Source organism: Archocentrus centrarchus, chromosome 7 (assembly GCF_007364275.1).
Source record: "Archocentrus centrarchus isolate MPI-CPG fArcCen1 chromosome 7, fArcCen1, whole genome shotgun sequence".
In the NCBI taxonomy this organism is placed as follows: domain Eukaryota; kingdom Metazoa; phylum Chordata; class Actinopteri; order Cichliformes; family Cichlidae; genus Archocentrus; species Archocentrus centrarchus.
Window position 1 is genome coordinate 15356168 of NC_044352.1, and position 22718 is coordinate 15378885.

The 22718-nt window shown below is 39.4% G+C and overlaps 1 protein-coding gene across 3 annotated transcripts in view; it reads left to right on the forward strand.

The window, feature by feature from the left end:
- LOC115783130 (dedicator of cytokinesis protein 3-like) overlaps positions 1-22718 on the forward strand; it is a 57482-nt gene that overhangs the window by 9504 nt on the left and 25260 nt on the right. For all 3 annotated transcript variants that reach the window (XM_030733796.1, XM_030733798.1, XM_030733797.1), the window contains exons 3-15: positions 1356-1396; positions 3326-3381; positions 10653-10749; positions 12177-12325; positions 13911-13995; positions 15280-15321; positions 16566-16720; positions 16907-16988; positions 17086-17146; positions 17241-17388; positions 18381-18469; positions 19700-19825; positions 22524-22648. In XM_030733796.1, the coding sequence (XP_030589656.1) occupies positions 1356-1396; positions 3326-3381; positions 10653-10749; positions 12177-12325; positions 13911-13995; positions 15280-15321; positions 16566-16720; positions 16907-16988; positions 17086-17146; positions 17241-17388; positions 18381-18469; positions 19700-19825; positions 22524-22648 (1256 nt within the window). The remainder of the gene's footprint in view (positions 1-1355; positions 1397-3325; positions 3382-10652; positions 10750-12176; positions 12326-13910; positions 13996-15279; positions 15322-16565; positions 16721-16906; positions 16989-17085; positions 17147-17240; positions 17389-18380; positions 18470-19699; positions 19826-22523; positions 22649-22718) is intronic.

The window sequence follows — 22718 nt, forward strand, 5'->3', positions numbered from 1 at the left end:
ATGTTGTGAAGCACATTTTTATCAGTCTCTTTATAAGAAGTTGCTGAGTTCCAGAAAGATTTCCTGCTTCCTATAAAGGGGTGCACTTTTCAAATAGAACTTATAATATCGCTGAAGCACTAAGTAAAATGTTTCATGTTGCTTTTCTTTGAGTCATGCACTTGGTGCAGTCTTAACTTTTTATCAGGTGATGAACCAGATGTGGTAGCTTGATTTGCCACAAAACAATGAATCTGAAAAAGGTGCAAAAGTGAAAAAAATTAAAAAAAAAATCTTGTAATACCCTCTAATAACGCTCTGGAGTTGAAATTTTGAATTTTCAGCTATTTCAGTGAGCACCCTATAAAGGGTTAACGGCAAAAAGAAATTAGTATTCTGCTTAAAATTTTAAGACACCTTGGCACTTGAGCAGAATGACTTGCAAACCATTAAAACTCTGATTTTATTTGAAAATTATACAAAGATAACAAATGCCAATTGTCAAAACCATATCAAATCAATATTCTTATTACAGATTCAATGAATCTGGAGAAATCCCTTTGCGGTAAAATGAAAAGCGCACATTATGAACTTAAAAACAAATCAACAGAAAAGGCTGCAAACTGTTGGGCAGCAGAAAAAAAAAAGTTTTGAATGCTATAGTAATTGTTCTCCTTGGTTCCCAATAGTTCACAGACTGTTGAAGGAAGATGTGATGCAACACACTGGTAAACAGGCCCTGTCTCAACCTTTCTGAAACATGCTGCAGGCATCAAATTTTGAATACAATGCTACTAAACTTATGTATCAGACATCAGACTGGCTAGCCTTGCTAAAACATTAATACATTAATTACGCTGCAACAACAGTGCTTAGTTTAGGTGGACAAACTTAAGTTACAGCATTCACAGATGAAAACCATGTGGTTTTCTCTCATAATTAACAAATAAACATGATTTAATTACTGTATTAAGGATATATTTTAGTGTAGTGATTTACACATTTTACCTAACAAGTAAAAGATTCCTGGTTTGATCCTAGAAGGAGACGCAAATCCCTTTATGATTGTGTCAGGAGGGGTATCCAGAGTAAAAATCTGCCAAATCACATATGTGGAGCTGCCTGCTATGGTGACCACTTGTATGAATGAAGGAACGGCCAAAAGTAGCTTTTTTTTATTAAGGATATATTTTAGCTATTGTGATCATATCAATGCCATCACAGCACAGTGTTGCAGTCTGATTTAAAACATCTAGTTCCTGCATTAAAATTTCACTTGTAAAGTTTTCACAACAATTTATTATGTCCTCCAGCAGAATGGAGTCTTTCTTTTTGTGAGGTTAACCTTTCTCATGTACACTTTGCTTTTTCTTTAGGTTGGTACAGAGGCTTTTCCACCAAGAAGCCTTCTATCAAGGTAATTAGAGCATCTTACACAAATTACTAGTGTGGCATTGTGTTGATTGCCATCTTGAAATTGTAAGACCCAAATCTGCACACAAAGACAAATAAGACAATGTTGGATAAGAGTTGATGTGAGTTGTAAATGAAGCCTATAATGAGCTATATACTAAGACTGCAAACTAGTAAAGTTAAGATTTTATCAGGGAAATCAAGTGTCAGCAACGCATCTATAAAAATGGCTGCCATGCAATATAATGTGATCTCCATACTTTTCTCAAAGCCTTCATAATTTTTGTGAATGATAATGTGATGTGAGAGATGTGCGCCACCAGAAATAACCTAGACAACAAAGACCTTAATGGCTGATTAACTTATTGAGTAGAGCTTTGATTAGACAGAAATAGAAGTTTCCTGACCTGCATTTTCCAGAGGTGCTTTCAAGACACATTTTAATCAAGATGTTCTGACTTTGTGATGCAGAATTATGAAATGTTGTGTTATCCTCAACATTTTATTCACAAATAAAAGAACACATCATAACAAGAAAAGAAAAAGTTCATTAAAAATATGTTCCGTGTGCATCGTATGCCGGTGCTTTTAAATATGGCACTAAAATATGCGCTGCTTCTGGCCTTCATGAGCAGAATTCTGTGAAAGATTCAAATTGTCTTTTCCTTTCAACCAGCAGATGGTGCAATTATTAACCCCATTTTACCAAAACAAGCTATTTTCAAAAAGTAAAATCATTGTTTAATTCTAATCCATAAGAGAAAATGCTTTCTTTAGTGTTTGCTGCAGGAAAAGTGTGGGAAGAGAGAAAGTTCAGATGAAAGGCAAGATGGAGAGACTGAATCTAAAAGTCTTAGTTCTCTGTTTAGAGTCTGTTAATGCTGTGTTACTATTAAGATAAATCCTCTGCAATGTGCTCAATAGGAAAAGACTATAGATGCGCCACAGTTAGCACCATCACAGCTGAGAGGGTCAGTACTGTAGTCTAATACTATACTGCATGGTTAACATGTATCTGCCTTCCATAGAGCATAGAAGTAAGCATTATTGTTCACTACAGCACGGCAGTTTGGAAACTATATATATATATATATATATATATATATATATATATATATATATATATATATATATATATATATATATATATATATATATATATATATATATATATAAAATAAAAGCAATGCCTTCAGAAACAAAATATCAGATATGCTATTAGAAAGATAAAAGCTGAAGGTAATTTTGTTGTGTTGTGTCTCACTCCGCTTTAAAATGAAGTGCCAGAAGCTTAAGTGTTATGTGATGCTGCTGGATTGTTTTAAAGAAAGCACAAATGCTGTCCGGTCCTGGTAAATGTAGGTGTTAGTGGCTACATGCTGTCCTTCTCTACTCTCATCGGCTATTTACAGTTCTTACTAACACCCCTCCATTTTGTTATGTACTCCGCTGCCCACGTTCATTCGCCCCCATACTCTCTCTGAGCTGAGAGAATTACTTGTGCTCACTGTGGCCGATTCTTCACATCTGGTAGATTAGAATAAGAAATATAAACTGCAAGGGTGGCAGCCGGCACCACTCAGTCTCTCATGCCCTTCCGCTGCTAAGTCAAGGCACAATAGATATCCTGCGCATTGCTCTGCCTCCCGTCTCTGCACTTTTTAAAAAAATTCTTTTGCATAGAAAATGTAAGCACGCAGCAGAAAATGTCAAAATACATGTAAAGCAATTATTACACTTCCCTCAGCATATAATGTATTGCCAGCAAAAAAATTTTAAATCTTTTTTTCTAGTTGCTGCAGCCAACACGGTTTAGGTTAGACTACCTAATAACACAAGTGTAACATAATACTTTTGGTCACATGGTGCAGGAGAATTAGACATGTAATCCTGTCACACCTAATAACATCTTTGCTCCGTCCTCCATCCACAGGGTATTTTCCCAGTCAGCTATGTCCACTTGAAGAAATCTACAGTGACAAACAGAGGGTAAGATGTATGATTAAGTGTTTTTATTTAAGCATGTGCAGCATCATAAGTAGAGCACAGTCTCAAATCCCGAATTTCAAACTGCTCGACAGGGTGTCCACCCAATCTGATAGCATTCTTGTCCCAAAATAGGAACTCATCAGCACCATAGGAACAGGCTTTCCCTTGCAAATGAAACAGAATGAAACAGTGTAACTGGTAACAGAAACACAAACAAACTTTATTTTAAGGCCCTAAAAAAAAAAAAAAAACTACACTGACTGTCCACTTTATTAGGTACATCGTGCAAGTCTCGAATTGGACCTCCTTTTGCCTTTGGAACTGCCTTAATTTTTTTCATGGCATGGGTTCAACAAGGTGATGGAAACATTCCTCAGAGACTTTGGTCCATATTGACACAACAGCATCACACAGTTGCTGCGGATTTATCAGCTGCACATCCATGATGTGAATCTCCCGTTCCACCACCTCTAAAAGATGCTCTATTGGATTGAAGTCTGGTGACTTTCGAGGTCATTTCAGTACAGTGAACTCATTGTCAAGTTTGGAAACCAGTTTGAGATGATTTGAGCTTTGTGATATGGTGGATTATCCTGCTGGAATCAGGATAATCCACCATATCACTGGATGCAGTGTTCCCAGAAGATGGGAACACTGTGATCATAAAGGGATGGACATGGTCAGCGACAATTCACGGGTAAGATGAGGTATTTAAACAATGCTCAGTTGGTACCAAGGGGCTCAAAGTGTGCCAAGAAAAAATTCCTCTTACCATCACATCACCAACAACAACTTGAACCATTGACAGAAGGCAGGATGGATTTATACATGTTGTTTAGGCTAATTTCTGACCCTACTATACCAACTATCCAAACCATCCAAACTGAGCACTGGAGCTCCACAGGGCAGCGTTCTCAGTCCACTGCTGTTTACACTACTGACTCATGACTATACAGCAATGCACAGCTCTAATTACATCATAAGGTTCGCAAATGACACGACCGTGGTGGGTCTCATCAGTGAAAACAAGGAGTCAGCATATTCTCCACTGAACATCGACGGCTCCTGTGTGGAGATTGTCAAGAGCGCCACATTCCTTAGTGTTCACCTGGCAGAAAATATCAATATAAATTAGAAAGCCCAACAGCATCTCTACTTTCTGAGAAGACTGAGGAAAGCTCACCTGCCACCTCCCATCCTCACCACGTTCTACATAGGAACCATCAAGAGCATCCCAAGTAGCTGCATCACTGTCTGGTTTGGGAATTGCACTACATTGGACTGCAAGGCCCTCCAGCATGTAGTGAGGACAGCTGAAAAGATCACTGGGGTCTCCCTTCCATCTCTCATGAACATTTTTAATAACCGGTGCATTCACAAAGCTCTCAGCATTGTGGACGACCCATCTCACACATCACATGGACTTTTTACTCTCCTGCCAGCTGGGAGGAGGTACCTGCACAAACACAACCAGACTGTGCAACAGCTTCAATCCACAAACCATCAGGCTGCTGAACTCCAACCTGAACTGATGGACTCAGACATACACACATATGACAGACTGATACCCACACATGGTGGACTGACATGCACACACATGATGGGCTCTGATACACACACATGCATATGTTATAGACTTACGCACGCACGCACACACACACACACAGATTCATGTTGGACTATGACATGCACACACACACGTACGCACGCATATATACACACATACATACATGACAGACTCTTGACACACAACTTAATGCACCCTACTATTTTATTGCACTACTGCACTGCTGCAACCTTGTACAATATTGTAGTTTGCACTTACTCTGTTACCTTGTTGCTAGAATCTATGCTGCTAAATGTATAATAATATAGATTGTCCATTGTACTGTCATCTTACTTTATTACTTTTTAGAATAAGAACTTTTTTCTGTATTTATTGTAGTGTATATTTTTCTTGTATTTAAATCTGTCTTGCACTTTTTGTTCTATGTAGCACCCCTGGTCCCTGGAGGAACATTGTTTTGTTTCAATATGTACTTGTGTATATCTGAAATGACAATAAAACCTCAGCTCAGCTCAACTCAACTCAACTCAAACATCACAGCAGAAACTGAAAAAGATAAGGCAAGGCAACATTTTTCCAAATTTTTGTTGTTCATTTTTGGTGACCCCATGTGAATTGGAGCTTCAATTTCCTGTTCTTAGCTGATAGGAGTGGCACCTGGTCTTCTGCTGCTGTAGCCCATCTGCTTCAAGGTTTGATGTGTTGTGCATTTCCGAGATGCTCTTCTGCCTTGGTTGTAACGAGTGGTTATTGTTGCCTTCCTATCAACTGAAAGCAGTCTGGCTATTCTCCTTTGCCCTCCGTCATCAACTAGGCATTTTCTCCGAAAGAACTGCTGCTCATTGGTTATTTTAGTTTTTTCAGATCATTCTCTGTAAACCTTAGAGATGGTTGCCCAGGAAATTCCCAGTAGATCAGCAGTTTCAGAAATACTCAGACCAGCTCATCTCGCATGGACAACCATGCTACATTCAAAGTCACTTAATTCTGATCCTCAGTTTGAACTTCAGCAGGTTTCCTTGACTATGTTTACATGCCTAAATGCATTGTGTTGCTGCCATGTGATTAGCTGATTAGATATTTGCATTTATGAGCAGTTGTAACAGGTGTAACAAAGTGGCCAGGGAGCATATTTTCCCAGTGAACTTTTTAGCAGAGCAACGTGGTCTTACATGGGCTGAATATTAGAACAAAATTAGAACTGATGTCTTAAGAATCTTGTATATATTTTTTCAAAGTGAGCAGAGGTTAGAAAAAGGCAATGTCATATATTTTCACAGATCAGAGCTTTGCAACATTTCACTCGATGTATGTCGATAGGCTTGAAGTGTTTTGCGTATTTTCTCTGAGTTGCTAAATAAGTGTGATCAAACCACACCCAAACAGTCCTGTTGAGAAAGATTAACTGAGATTGCATAATAGCACAGGCCCTCAAGACACATATGCTGTAAACCATTTTTAAGATACCCAAATTACAGCTATAGTGCTAGGAGCAGCTGTAGTAGCAGCAAAAGTTCCTCACTTTGTAATCGAGATGTGTACATATCAAAATATAGAAACACATCTGCTTCTTACCTTTCCTGTCTGCTTTCTGCTGTCAGTGCACAGTGGTGAATCCCTACACTATTTTCTCTGTAAGAGTCCAATTCAGCATCTAATTTAGTCTTTTAGTTAACAGTGGGGGATTTTAAAGGGTTGATCTCTTAGTAAATAACAACTAATTACTCTTTTGGACTTCTTTGTGGAGTTGTTTGTTTTATAGAGTTTTCTCTATCAGTAAGAGATGAACTACATTGTTATGTAAACAATCATTTTGATCATTATGGTTTTTTACTCTCTCTCAACCTATTTTGGAGCATTTCTAAAGGTATACATGGCAGATATTGACAGGTAGATCTGTATTGCCACGCCCTTCTACCACTGTCAGTCAATCCCAACAGCTTCACTAAGGTTTGGGTGAAGGAACACATTTCACCTAAAAGAAACACGTCTATTTGTGTATTTGACTTTTTACAAATTTTTTAAGTCAGCAAATAAAGTTACATTTTTTGGAGTACTGAGAATTTCATTTAGGAGGGAGAGTGCTGTTCAAAATACAGAAGACCTACAGTATTATGTACAGCATCAGCAGCAGTGTTTGCCTACAGATCCATCACCATCAGACCTTTATTGAGACAAACTGTAGGATGACGAAAGGGTGATATGTTTGTTTTTACTGGTCAGACCTATTGGCTCTGCTCAAGTTGATTCGTTCTCTCATTACATAGCCAGCGTGATACTGATTAATCAACTGATCAATGTCAGTGGATGCAGATCCCTCCCTCCTTTGGCATGTAATTTTTACTTCACCACTGATTAGTGACAATCTATCGTCAGGAGAATTACCACCTGACAGCTGCTGACATGTGTGCGCACGCGAGTATACACACACACACACACACACACACACACACACACACGCACACACACACACACACACACACACACACACACTGCAGTCCTCTACATGCATCTTGTAACAGTAGTGGGCCATGGGTGTACAAGACTAGAATGGAACAGACAGAAACAGGCTCTTTATCTGTACTATTTGCTCTATTATTGAAAGGTCTTTACCTTACAAGATAAAGCACCTTGGGGCGACTGTAGTTGTGATTTGGCACTATATAAATAAAAATAAATTGAGTTGAATTGAATTGAATGCTGTAGCTCTTATATCACAGTCCTCCATTTGAGTTACCATATTGCAGGAGAACTCTCATTTTCACTCAAACAATTAAAACTGCAGACTTCAAAATTGACATTATTGTACTTCCTCACTCCAGGAGCTGCAGTTTGGGAAATCTGCTTTGCTGTCTCGTAGAGTTAATGAGCTGACACACCTACTGCATCTGTGTAGTTCTCCCAAAGCATCCCTGCCAGAGACAATCACCCCCACTCACTTCAATGGATGGAGATGCCTGCATTGTTCCAAAAATGTTATACAGTATAAAAGTTAATTTTTTGCAGTACAAGCCTGAGCTTCACAAGCAAAGTACCACAAGAGATCTAACCTTTGCTTTAATATTTCTCCATGAATGTGGTAACACAGGAAGGATGTGTGTTGTGGTTTTTAGTGGAGAGCTCCACTCCGTTTCCTAACTGCATCAAGAGAATAATCACACAGTTCCTTGTTGAAACAGTTATATGGCTGTATCTCCAGTATCCGTACTGATATAGAAATTTATCATTAAAAGTTAGCATACCTCAGTTTGTTTTGCAGTCCTTGCCTTTAAATCTAACCTCTCTTCTTCCTCTCCTGTCCTCTTCTCTCTCACTTTGCTCTCCCTGAAATACAGCAGCTCTTCTTTTAGCTAGCAGACACACTGTGTGACAAACTGCACACACTTTGTGTGTTTGCTGATATTTGTTGAGGTGATGGTTGTCTCTTATATGTTATTATTCCTCCATTTGGGCTCAGATTGTTTGATGTTTGATGGAAATGCAAACTTTTCTCAGACGTGTTAAACCTAAAGTAATGAGTCTGTTTTGAAAATGTAAGAAGTAGAAAGTACAGATACTTGTGGAAAAAAATGTAGGGAGTAAAAGTAAAAAGTAGTCAAAATAAATACTCAAGTAAAGTACAGATACCTGAAAAATCTACTTAAGTACAGTAACGAAGTATTTGTACTTCATTACTTCCCACCTCTGTTATCAGGACATACTAAAAATCATCTGCTCCTTAGCAGGTCTTAAAAGTAGGTAGATACAACCTCAGCTGAACTGCAAAACATGGCATATTACATTATGTCATTATTCATTCAGCAAAAACTAAGCCAAAAACAGTGAAAAACAGTGTGAAAAATTAAGTACACCCTTACAGCTGCCATAGGAATTAAGAAGGTAAGCAGTATGAGCGCCTCTATAAAAGCTGATGTTTTTGCAGTTTTCTGGTCTGGAGCATTCAGGTGTGTTAACACAATACCAAAGAGGAAAGAGATCAGCAATAATCTTAAAGAAGCAATTGTTGCTGCTCTGAAATCTGGGAAGTGTTATCAGGCCATTTCCAAACAATATGAAGTCCATCATTCTGCAGTGAGAAAGATTATTCACAAGAGGAAAACATTCAAGACAATTGCCAGTCTTCCCAGGAGTGGGTGTCCCAGCAAATTCACCTCAAAGTCAGACCGAGCAGTTCTCGGAGAAATTGCAAAAACAAACAAACAAACAAACAAACAAACAAACAAACAAACAAACAAACAAACAAACAAACAAACAAACAAACAAACAAACAAACAAACAAACAAACAAACAAACCAAAAAAACCCCCAAGAGCTACAGCTCAGACTCTACAGGCCTCAGTTAGCATGTCAAATGTTAAAGTTCATGACAAATGATCAGAAAAAGGCTAAAGAAGTATGGCTTGTTTGGAAGAGTTGCCAGGAGAAAGCATCTTCTGCCTAAAAAGAACATGGTAGCATGGCTTAGGTTTGCAAAGTTGCATCTGAACAAACTATGAGGCTTCTGGGACAATGCCCTCTGCACAGCTGAGACCAAAGAGGAGATGTTTGGCCATATTGCACTGTGCCACTTTGGGAGAAAACTGAACACAGCATATCAGCGCCTCATATGAACTGTCAGCACAGTGGTGGAGGGCCGAGGATTTTGGTTAGTTTTGCAGCCACAGGACCTGAGCACCTTGCAGTCATTGAGTCGACCATGAACTCCTCTGTATACCAGAGTATTCTAGAGTCAAATGTGAGGCCATCTATCTAACAGCTAAAGCTTGGCTGAAATTGGGTCATGCAAACAGGACAATGATCCAAGCACAGCAGCAGATGTACAACAGAATGAATGAAAAAGAAAAGAATCAAGGTGCTGCAGTGGCCCAGTCAAAGTCCGGGCCTCAGCCCAACTGAAATGCTGTGGTGGGTCCTTAAGAGAGCTGTGACTAAACGAATGCCGGCAAACCACAGTGAACAGAAGCAAAGTTGTAAAGCACGGTGGGACCAAATTCCTCCACAACACTGTGGATAGAGTCATATAGAAATGACTTCCAGTTTCTGCTAAAGGTGGTTCTGCAAGCTACTGAATCATGTGATGTGGTGTTTTGGTTTAATTTTTGTTAAATAAATAATGACATAATGTAATATGCCTTGTGTTGTTGTATTTGCCTAATTCTAAGACCTTGTAGAGAGATTAGATTAGATTAAACTTTATTAATCCCTTTGGGAGGGTTCCGTCAGGGAAATTAAAATTCCAGTAGCGCTTTTTACATTATAGTCACACAAGCAGAGATATAGTTGGAAATATTGTCAGTCGGAAATATACAGGAATATACAGTCAGAAATATACAGAATATACAAGAATATACAGTCAGAAATATACAGTCAGGAATATACAAGCAAAGAATAAATAGATAAATAATAAGCAAAGATACAACAAGACAAAGAAGATATAGGACTAGATAAATTTTTATTATGTCCAGATATGTAAAATCTTAGAATTAAAAGTGGGCTTATTTTCTTTTTACTCTTTTTACTCAATACAGTTTCATGCCGAACAGCAAATTTTCATCATGTACATTTTCTGAACTAAAGAGATAAACACTGGAACTTTAAGAAGAGTCTTCATATTTTGTAGTATGAATATATATATTTTTTTGTAACAGTGGTACTGATGCTTCAGGGATTGATCTGACTTTCATGCTCGTGTTTTTCCGCTGCAGGCTGTGCGAGACGGTGGTACCCCTCGAGGACCCTATTATCACAGAGACCACCTCCACACTGCAGGAATGGGGCGTTTTGTGGAAGCAGCTCTATGTGGTCAGTTACAGTACATTACAGTACATCGTGCATATATCAAAACAAATCACCAAGCAGTAAATGTGAGAGTGGATCTGAGATTACTAAGATCTCCAAGAGATTTGACAAAGACAAAGAAAACGCATCCATTGCTGCTTCATTTGCATTCTTCTAAATGGTTTGCTGGAATAATGTTTTCTTTCCTGCTCGCAGTCTAACACCTGGTATAAAAAGGTTTGCCAGCAGGAGTAGTGAATTGGTTGAAATATAGTCCAGTGACATCTCCTTAAGATATTTCTCCACTGCATGTCGTTCTGACTGTCACCCTGTATTTTCTTGTACTATCTATGTAGGAACAGAAATGGTGGTTGGACACAGATAATGGCCTACAGACCTGTCGTATGCAATTTCATGCTGTGTCATTCTGCCATTTATTGATCTTGGCCTGCCTCTCACCATTTCTTAAGATCTACCACCATCACTCAGCCTTTACTTTGCCGGGCAAAAGTGATTACTGGAAACCTAAAGCAACCTTAATCCTGCTAAATGTCGAGGGGGCAGGCAGAAGTGGTTGGTAGGGTTTTGAGTTGGGAGCTGAGTGGCTATGTTGCAGAGCAGGCAGCGAGTTTTTACATAACCTCTCACTGAGGACTGCTCATGCTCTGAGCAACTAAGCAGCCTCCGGCATTGGAGTGGTGATGTAACTTGCTCTGAAGCTCGACTAATATGAAGCCGTGATTTAACAGTGCTGGTTTTGGTGCTCACCCCCTGTAGGATGCGGCACTGGCTGGATGTTGATACATTTCACCATATTGTTGCCAATTAGAATTCATGGTATTGCTTCAGGGAGCAATGGCCTAAGCATAACTGTGTATCTGTTATAATGTTCGTAATTAGTCCTGCAGAATAGCGGTCTGAAAGGGCTCATCAACCCTGACAAAAATCTTTGTTTTTAGCAGCTACCAGCCTTTGAAAGCATGTAGTGTTTATCCTCATTAAATTTATATTGGCATTGTAGCAGCGTTTAATCTTTGCATTTATGTAAACAAACCTGGGTGGTTATGTGGACTTGTCATACCATTAGGGAGAACAGAGAATGCCTGAATTAAAACTGTTGTTCTTGGTCTGCGATGGTGATGAAATTCAGTACTGTGATGAGGTAAAGCAGACTTGTAAGGAAAATGTATTTTTTTCATTTCATTAACAAAACCAGTGGGCTTGAAACTGAGTTGCAACGCATTGTTCTGCAGCATGTACACGCTGACAGAAGGTTGGATTCAAAGCATGAATTTGTCTTGATCGACCTGAATGCAAAACAAAATCATTGAATTCTTCTTTCAGACCAATCAAAATAGACTTTTATTTTTCTTGGTGAGTTTGTGTAAATGCTGCAGAAGGAGCAGATCCCATGTCCAAACCTAACTTTTTTTTGGCCTTTTTTTCAACAGAAACACAAGGTGGATCTATTTCATAAGCTGCGCCATGTGATGAATGAGCTCATTGACTTGCGTCGGCAGCTGATCCAGGGTCACCTCGCCCAGGACCAGACTCGCGAGATCAAGCGGCACATCACCGTACGGCTTGACTGGGGCAATGAGTAAGTAACACTTGCACTTACTGTTTTGAGATTAAGAGAGTGGGTAAGTGAAGGCATGCTATAAAGCATGCATTTCTTTCAAACTATTGGCCAACAAAGAATTAAAAAAAAAAAAAAAGAAAAAGGCACTGAAGAGATCTGCCACAGTGGATGAGTGGGTGTGTAAGAGCATTGCCGTGATGTAATTTTATGGTCATTTAGCAGATGAGTGAATCTGAAGCAGCTTAAAGTCAATGCAAATCCTCCTGGAAAAACTGTAAAGCCATATTCTTACTGTTGCCAGCTTCAAACCCCTTCCAACAGAGCCGTGACAGGCATCCATAACAGAAATAATGATGCGAGGGCTTCAGCTCAGCTGAGGAAGAGCTCTAGGTGGAGGGAACATCTGTCAGTTTAAAAACAGATTTAGAGATTTCTGGATATAAAATTCACTTTAAATGAGTTTATTTGGTCAATATTTGTGCATATCATGCTTGGAATAAAATATAAAAACTCTCAGTAACACTCAAAAGTATGGAATCGTTTTTCATGCATGTTGGGGTCAGTTCTGTATAGTGCATGCTGATCCGCGAGCTGTAGTGATCTAATTTCATGGTTAAAAGATCATAGCAGTGCAGATAGTGCTCAATGATTTGAGGCTGCACAATTTTGCTTAATTCAAGAGTTACAGTATGAGATACAACAGCATGAGACAATTGTACCTGGCAACAGAGTACTGTTACTCCAGTACTGTTCTTAACCCCTTTAGTGGGTTACTACACAAACTCATGTTGAGTGGTTAAGTACCATTCAAACCCATAAATCCTCATTCTGCTATGAGTTTCCAGGGATGCCAGAAATGTCTTACAGAGCTGTTGGAATAAAATAATTTAATATTGTCTGCTGGATGTGGTAGTGTAGCCCTTAAAAAAAAAACCAAGCTTTCCGTTTGAATTTTTAATTCTGTGTGGGTGCTACACCAAACTGTACAAAGTATGCAGTTTATGTAGGTTAAACTGGTTAAGAAAAGGTGTTTTTCTTGGGTATTTCTGTTTACATACATATAAATATATTAAATATCTGAGGAAAATATTGTTCTCACGCTATATATATATATATATATATATATATATATATATATATATATATATATATATATATATATATATCTTTGAATCAAGATTCAAAGATTCACTTGAGGAAAATTAGCTACTAAATATGTACCAAATCGTGATTTTTGAATTTATTCCTGAGTAGGTTTTGTTTGGATTTATAAGTGAGGTTTAGCTGGTATTATGCTCACCATTATTATGCTAAATTTCAGGCAAATTTCAACTTGATTAAAATTGTGGAGTAAGTGTTGCGCACTGTTTTTGACTTCTGAAGTGGATCATGCCAGGAGGAGTTTCAGAACCACTGTTATTGAGGAATGTTAGAAGATTTTATTGTGGTGATATGACAAAGGAGCACATTTCTATAATTTTTCTCAGGGTTGTGAGAAAGAGTGAGAAAGATTTACACTTTTGATTCAGTTTCGCTAAAAGCTGTCATGTCTTTTTTCCCCTTCTCTTTTTCTTTACACACCCCCAAATCCCTCTTTCACCAGACACCTTGGCTTAGACCTTGTTCCCAGAAAAGAGTTTGAAATGGTGGATCCAGATCAGATCAGCGTATCAGAGCTATACAAACTGGTATGTTGGCTGGAAATATTGTTGAACCAATTCATGCTGTACAGACACATCCCTCTTAATTAATAAATAGAATAACTTTGTAAAGCGAATTTGTATTCTTTGGAATGCAATTAAACATGTCCCTGCAGCATGTAAAAACTATATGTGTAGGCATAACTTATACACTGTGCTTTTTTTACCTAGAGTGTGCTTTGCACACACTTCTTTTTCATATAGGATTGTGTTGTTGTAGTGACGCGCGAATGTACTGATTATCAAATCATCCATAACAAGGTGACTCACGAGAGAGTGCACGATTCAGCTGTTGGAGCTGCATCATGTGACTTCTTCTTTATGCTTATCTTACAGCCATATTGAGTGTGTCCCTTTTTTTACATGCACGTGACTCTCGCCAGTGCAATTGCTAGCTAGTAATGCATACATAATGCAAAGTGACAGGCCCAGGTGAGGCTGTGGCAAAGTACAGTACATGCAAATTAATATTTAATTGTTATTTTTTAAAAATAAATTACAGGTTTAAATCCTGCTTGCTTTAAGCCAAGAAGCAGACTAGAGACACATTTCTATAAATAAGTTATGTCTCAAATGTACTTTAGCTGTAGTGATGTGGGACTTCCAAACCTATACACAAAGAGGAGATTTGCTGAAGCAGATCCAATTTTAGAAATATGTGATTACAGCACAGATGTTATGAAATCTAATGTAATGCTGCTGCAGACAGTTATCTAGGAGGGAGATCCTTTCTTTCAGTGGCTGAAGCACCATATGCTGATGAAATCACTCTCCAACTGCCCTGCAGCCTCCTATTATCCCCTTGCCATGTTTCTCAGCTTTGCACGCAGAATGTTTGTGCACTAAATGCTCTGTCCAGAAACAACAGTGCAGGTCTTCCTTGCCAAAAAGCCTCCTGACTCTGTCGATGAAAGTGAGCTTGTCTTTGGCAGGGCACAAGGCCTTGGCACCTCCTGAGGTATGGGAGTAGAGGAGTTCTTTTAGGCTGCTGAGCAGAGAAGGGGGTGTGTGGGCGATACTGGCTTTGTCCTCTTCTCTCCCACATGCTCACGTTTTGCCTCATGTGGGCTTCTTTTAGCGCTGCAGGAACACTAGCGTAGCCACTCGGCAATGTACGTAGGTGAAATTTTGTCAGATTTGAAGCATCAACGAAGGCATCGCTCATGTGGTGTTTGTCTGAAGCTCTTGTAAGGTAAATAAGTTCAAAGCTATGTGGGATGAAAAAAAAAATGGACTCACTGATCTGACATCTTTTCCTTTGAACTTTTTTAGCATGTATCCAGCAGACACTGTGGTCAGCAAAGCACAAACCAGGTATGGTCGTTTCAGTGGTGTTTGTTCATGAACTCATACTGTCTCATTAAATCTCAGTTTTCATTTTTTACCAAACACCAAATGGGTATCCTGAAGTCAGGTCGCTGCTCTGGCATTAAGGCTATCACAATTAGACTCTTTGGTGTTGGTTGCCTATAATACTGGTGAGAACCTGACACCAACTGACACCAACACTGTCAGGGTGTGAGGACTGGTTCCCACTGGGATCACATATGTCCCAGTGCATGCACAAATGGTACTGTAGGCCATATCATAGCTATTTTGTGCCTTGACTTGCTCTTGTGTGAGCAGTATTTTAAAGACAGGTTGCATTTAGTTGCACTATAATGTCTAGTGTCTGACATTAAGGCCCAAGTAGACTGAAACTACAGCAGTAAATATAAAGATATACATAACATAAACTGTTATTAGTCCAGTAAAAGCACAGTGTCTTCTTGTTAGCACACTTCAGCTTTTATACATATTAAATAAACAAGGTAATTTGTTAATTTCTGGATTTCAGAGGTATTATAAACTACGTGGATTTTGTGCATTCACATATACCAGGGGTGCCCAAACTCGGCCCGCGGGCCGCTCCGGCCCCGCCCCCTACTTCCGGTTCACGAATTAATGTCAAAGATAACATAAAATTTGGCCCTTTAAGTTACTTTTTTGACATTTTGCCTTCCCCTCCAATTAAAAGAGTTAAGTGAAGTGTCAAAAAAGTAACTTAAAGGCCAAATTTTATGTTATTTTTGACATCAATTCGCGGACCAGAAGGAGGCATGGCCAGAAGCGGCCCACAGGCCGCAAGTTTGGGCACCCCTGACATATAAATATGAAAACTGTTTCTTTTTATTGCTTAATTCAATTACATTTTATTTATATAGCGCCAAATCACAACAAACTGTCATCTCAAGGTGCTTTATAATGTAAAGTAAAAACCATACAATTATATATATAGGATACTACACCCTCCGTTTAGCCCCTTATAGCAAAGCCACCAGTTTTCCATCATTCTGCTCATCTTTCATTTCCTAATTTGATGACAGCCTTTATGTCTACTGATTCCACTATAAATAGAGGTTCTTGCAACATACTGTAAAGAATATATATGAATTATTCAACAGTTTCAGTACTTCCATTGATCTGTTTAATATACATAACTATATTCAGTGGCAGGTAGTTGGCCTTACTCGCAGTGTGGTCTTGCACAGAGTGGTCACTTTCTTTTTTGTTCCCAGGGTGACAGCATAAGACAGCGCCATGGCGACGGTTGCCGCGTCCCTGTGTCACACCACCTCTTCATCAACCTAAAGAGCTTCACTTACAACAGCATCAGCGAGGATGCAGATGTCTTCTTTTCTCTGTACGACAGTCGCGAGGCCAAACAGATCAGGTACACCGAGGAGTCTCAGTGTGCACATAACAGCCTCGAATGGGCCTAAAGTATTGTACAAACTGTATCCATTCAAGGGCAGAGGGACAAACACACATACACATCTACACACAATCCCTGTCCAGCAGATTGAGGCATTCTGTGGTTGACAGACACTCTGAAACTGTGATCTGGCTTCGATTGCAGTGAAAAGTTCATGGTGAAACTTAACAAAAATGGAGGACCAAAGAATCCAGAGAAGGTTGATCGCCTGTGTGCTCTCTTCACGGTAAGATATTTTTTCTTGAAGTGAATGCAAATATTCCATTTTTTTTCTTTAACTCTTTCTTGAATCCTTTAACATTTGTCTTCCCGTTTCTCTGTAGGACCTAAGCAGCAAAGACTTGAAGAGAGACCTGTACATTGTTGCACATGTTATAAGAACTGGTAAGTACAGAGTACAGTGTATGAAAACCTCTTATTCGTGAATGTAATTTTTCAGTATTTCTTCTTGGCACATAATTTCTCTTTTTGTTTACAGGTCGTATGCTGCTGAATGACTCAAAGAAAGGCCCACCACATGTGCAGTACAGGCGACCTTATGGCTGCGCTGTACTTGCCATGAGTGATGTTTTCCACACCATCACCGACCTCAAAGAGGAGAAGGACTTCGTGCTCAAAGTGTATACGTAAATATACCACTGAAGCTATTCTCCTTTTTCTGCTTCTTCATCTTCTAATTGGCTGTTTTGTAGCTGTAAGGCTTCTGTACTCTCGTAAATAGGGTTAAAGAGTCTATGCAGTGGGGCAGAAATCTGTAAATGTTCTAGAAATGTTGAGCATGACAACCTAGTGTTGATGCTCGGTGTGTTTTGACCAGAATGATAATGAAGCGTCCTCTGGAAAATCAATAGCTTCTCACCCTGGGCCTGAGATAGGGCACTTGGCATGTTGTGAATCTGGCTGCTTCTGTTAGGCTTTGCCACAGAAAGGCACTCCTGTACACCAGCCAGCCCAGCGAAGGAAGGAGACACAGAGAAGGAGAAGGGAAGAGCCCGAGAGAGATGACACATAGATAATTGAGCAAAGTTAGAGGACAAAGCAAAAATAATGCCAAGCTCAGCATATTTCTTGTCAGTCAACAACTAGATGTCTCCTTGTGTCTGCACTCTCCTTCTCTGAGTCCACTACTGCCCTAAGATCATCTTTACGCTTTGCCATCCAGTTGCATTCTATTTTTCTTGTGAAGTACAGCTCAGCGTGAAATGAAGATTTCTCGAATAGAAAAACCGTCGTTTTTATTGGATTTCTCTGTGGACACAAAGATCCCTTCCCTTTAAAAAGGAAGCAGTGATTCAGTGCTGAGCTGCTTCCAAACTGTCGGCTCTTATATCGCTCCAGTATGTGCATTTCCCCATGCCTTTCCCAGGGGCCTTCGGGCCCACAGTAATGAAAAAGGCTGGTAGAGAGCTGACTGTCAGGTTTGCTTAGTGCGCCGTGCATTTCTGCTAATGTGCTGCTTGATAGCACCTCCCCCTGCTGCTACCTTTTCTCCAGGAGGAAATCGGCTCTGGGACTCATGCTGTTCGTGTAGTCCCCGTACACACAATCCTGAACCCTCCATCTGGACCCTCTAATGGGTGTGTTGTTAACAGCCCTACCAAACTGTCTTTCTCTCCAGATGTAACAATGAGAACGAATGGTACCAGATACATGAGAACATCATCCGCAAGTCCAACACCAAGTACTCAGCCCCCAGCACCAACTATGGTAAATATCTTGTTTCTGCACATCTCTGAACTGTTAGAATGTAATTTTTTTTTTTTGCACATTTGCTTAATTAAGTAGGCAGGCTGGGAGAGATGGGGGATGGTGATGGTAGTGGGGAGGGTGAATGGGGGAACTATTGCTCCAATTCACTGGATTATTCAAAAACAAATACAGCCTTATTTCAGAAATAGCTGGAATTCTATCTTGCTGTAAATAATGACAGAACATCCTGTATTTAATTGAAAATAGTAAACACACAGCAAATGAAATGTTTTTTTTTAAATATATGCTCAGCTTAAAGCCAACAGCATATACTTTTTTTATTTCATTTTTGAGTGTTGATCCTCCAAATGTTTCCAATATTTGCCAGGTCACCTACTGCAGGCAGGCCAGTTTAACACCTGGAATCTTTTACTGCGCAGAAGAATGTGTTTTGGCATTGTCCGGCTAAAATAAGCAAGGTCTTTCCATAACAGTGTCAACTGGATCTAAAATCTGTCTATACTGTTCAGTACTAATGGTGCCTTCACAGATGTGCGAGTTAGCCATCCAGTGTGCACTAATGTACCCCCATACCACCACAGATTCTGGCCTTATAACTGGGTGTTCATAACAAGCTGGCTGTCCCATTCCTCTTTAAACCAGATGCCCAGAGATGTCCACAAGTTTCAAAAATAATTTCAAAACTTTTGATTCAGATCAAAGGACAGCTTTCCACTACTCCGCTGTCTATCATAACAGGCTCCGGCTACTTTGAAAAGAACGCCTTGTGTCTTGTTAAACAGTCTTGCTTTGTGAAATATTGAAAACTGGAGAGACTGTAAGGATGAGCTTTCATAATTCACTGTTACAGCTCTTCCTGTGAGTATCTCATAGGTTATTTAAGACTCAAATCTCACAATACTACGGCCCCAGATTTGTGCAGAACCCATACTTTCCCTCAATTCTTTGTGTAATTCCAGAACATAATTTTCCCTCCCTCCCTGTGTTCTGGCTCTGATCACGTCTCTCCATTCACTCTTCTATCTGTCTTCTCCTCCCCCACATTCTGACTAATGTCCTTTAAATACCCCTTTGTCCCTCCCTTCTTGCATCGCTCTTCTTTTTTGTCCCTCTGCTGTCTTTTATTCAATTCTGATTTCCACCCACAACCCCACACCTCTTCATTTGCCCTTTTCCCAATTTATACACACTTATTTATGCCCACGATCCCTTTGCCCTTGCCTCCAGGCCTCATCATTTCCCTGCAGCTGCTGCGAGGTGAGCTGGAGCAGATCAGAAGGGAGAACCAGGCTGTGTTCAGCAGGGCCTTGGCACTCACCCGCAAACTGGGTTTCCCAGATGTCATCTTGCCAGGTAAGAAGTTAAATAATAGGCAGTTACAATGGACACAGAGGTTTGGTGTACAACCACACCTTTATATTTATGTTAAAACATGTTAGCTTTAGGACACCAAAAAGTGAGATTTTTGGAAATTCTGCTTCCCAGTTTTATTTTGAAAATTCCTCTGAGCGGGCAGATACAGAATATTTCTTACCTTGTCTTTCTTTGGCAACGGATAATCTTTGTTGTCCATAGAGGAAAACAAAGATTGTCTTATACAGGAACAGTTCCACCTCATCGTTCATCTCCAGTTTTACTTTTTTGCCATTGCTGTTCTTTTTCTGTAGTATTTTCTACAAGCAACCAACCCTCTGCTTTGAATGCCAATATATATGAATTATCATGTTGCTCAGTTTATAGGAATGTTATTACAGGTGGAAATTATTTCTGAACCTGTACAATGCTCGCCTGGATGGAGATCAGAGAACATATTAGTGTGGGTGTAGCCTCAGAGAGAAGGTGGAAACCAGAGGCCAGATGGCTTGGATACAATAAAAAACGTCAAAGGTCATGGATCATTGTTAAGAGGAATCAAATGAAGGAAAAGGGCAGGTCAGGAAGGATAGGGAGGCTTTAATAGGACAAAACAGAAAACAGTAATAGAAAGATGTATTGGTGTCAACAGTTTGGGCTCAGGTACTGAAGAAATGGTATATAAATCGGTTTCACAGCATCTGAATCTGTATGTTGTAGTATGTTGTACACTACTAAGTTTCTACTAACATTTCCATTTGCTACTGCTTTGTACCCACACATGTCATTTAGTTTTTACTGCACTTCATTTATCTGACAGCTGTAGGTGGTTTAGCTGACATATTAATGACTGTACTACTTATCAGGATTTTACATTTAAAATATTGTGAAAACTTATAAAAACACAGAACTTGCACAAAGTGTAGAAAATCTGTGGCCTGCTGAAGTTCAAACTTAGCATCAGAAAGGGGAAGAAAGTGACTTTGAACATGGCGGGGTTGTTGGTGCCAAATGGACTGGTCTGTGTATTTCAAGACTGCTGATTTATTGTGGCCTAAACAACATGAAAGCATGGATCCATCATGCTTTGTATCAACAGTTCAGGCTGGTGGTGATGTAATGGTGTGGGGGATATTTTCTTGGCACACTTTGGGCCCCTTAGTACCACCTGAGCATCATTTAAACACCACCTACCTATTGTTGTTGACCAATGTCCATCCCTTCACCACCACAGTGTAGCCTATCTTCTCTTGACTGCTTCCAGCAGGATAATGCGCCATGTCACAAAGCATCAGTCATCTTAAACTGTTTTATTGAACATGACAATGAGTTCAGTGTACTCAAATGGCCTCAATAATCACCAGATCTCAACCCAGTAAAGCATCTTTGAAATGTGGTGGAATGGAAGATTCATATCAACAAAACTGTGTGAGGCTATGATGTTACTATGGATCAAAATCTCTGAGGAATGTGTCTGGCACCTTGCTGAATCGGTGCCATGGAGAATTTAGACAGTTCTGAAAGCAAAAGGGGTCCAATCTGGTACTAGTAAGTCTACTTAATAAAGTGTATATAGTAATGCAAACAGTACATACACACAATATATATATATATATATATATATATATATATATATATATATATATATATATATATATATATATATATATATATATATATATATATATATATATATATATATATACACATATATATTTAAAAAAAATTTACTTTTATACCAACTACATTTAGCTTATGTTCCCTTTTTACCTTCACTTAAGTAATATTAAAATTGACAACTTTTAATTATAGTGGCGTCTTACTATGTTAAATAAATAAATGACCAGTCGTGATAGAGTACTTTTCCCACTCCTGTTTTGTAGACTCTCAGTTCTTTGCGCTCACTGCATGAGATTAGCATGTAGGTCAGGTGCAGAGCAGATTTTAAAGAGCAAAAGTCTTTAAAGATAACTCAAAGAAAGAGAAAAGGAAAAAGTGTGTTTATTTCGGAATATTTCATCAGCTGACATTGCAGTGCTTTGTGTCTACTGAGAATGTATAATCCTGTCCTCTCCTCCCCTCTCCAGCTTATTTCCAGTTAGCCTGAAATACCTCCCAATATCACTCCTTGTGAGTCATCTGTCCCCAAGGAAATGACTTGGATATAAATAACTATAATCTGATTTTATAAATAACTGCAATATCTGCCTGCACTGTTACCACTGATATTTATTCCATTAAACACTGACCTTACAAAAGGTGCTGAGGCAGTCATGAGTTAGTGTATTGCAGCTCAGCGGGTCATTTTGCATTGAAAAGAACAGTGACATGTAGTGCACGTTTGAGTCCACATGGAAGCTTAATTTATCTTGACCACTCACAGTTCTTCTGTGGAGCAGAGGCTCACATGAACGTGGCTGGAGACATGGTTGTTGTCGGAGTCAGGGAATTTCAGAGATGTCTTCGCTGTCCTAATGCAGATTAATTGTTTCCCAACTCCACACTTCCAGATAATTTTTTCAGACTCAGCTGACCTCAGAGTGATCTCACTTGAGGCAATCATATTTTGTGAAACTCCCTCAGGAGCCACAAAAGAGCCTCATAATTTTTTTTCTCTTATGAACAGCAGTGCTCTCTCTGACAAATTTGTGAAATAATTTCCCCCCTAAGTAAAATTTTGGCTGTTTAATTTTCCTAGGTGACACACGCAATGACCTGTATCTGACCCTGGAGCGGGGGGAGTTTGAGAGGGGTGGCAAAAGTGTCCAGAAGAACATCGAAGTCACGCTCTATGTGCTCTATGCCGATGGCGACACACTCAAAGTATGACGCATGTGCACATGAGTTAATACGTGCCATGTCATCAGTATATGAATAACAGCGAGTCTAACCT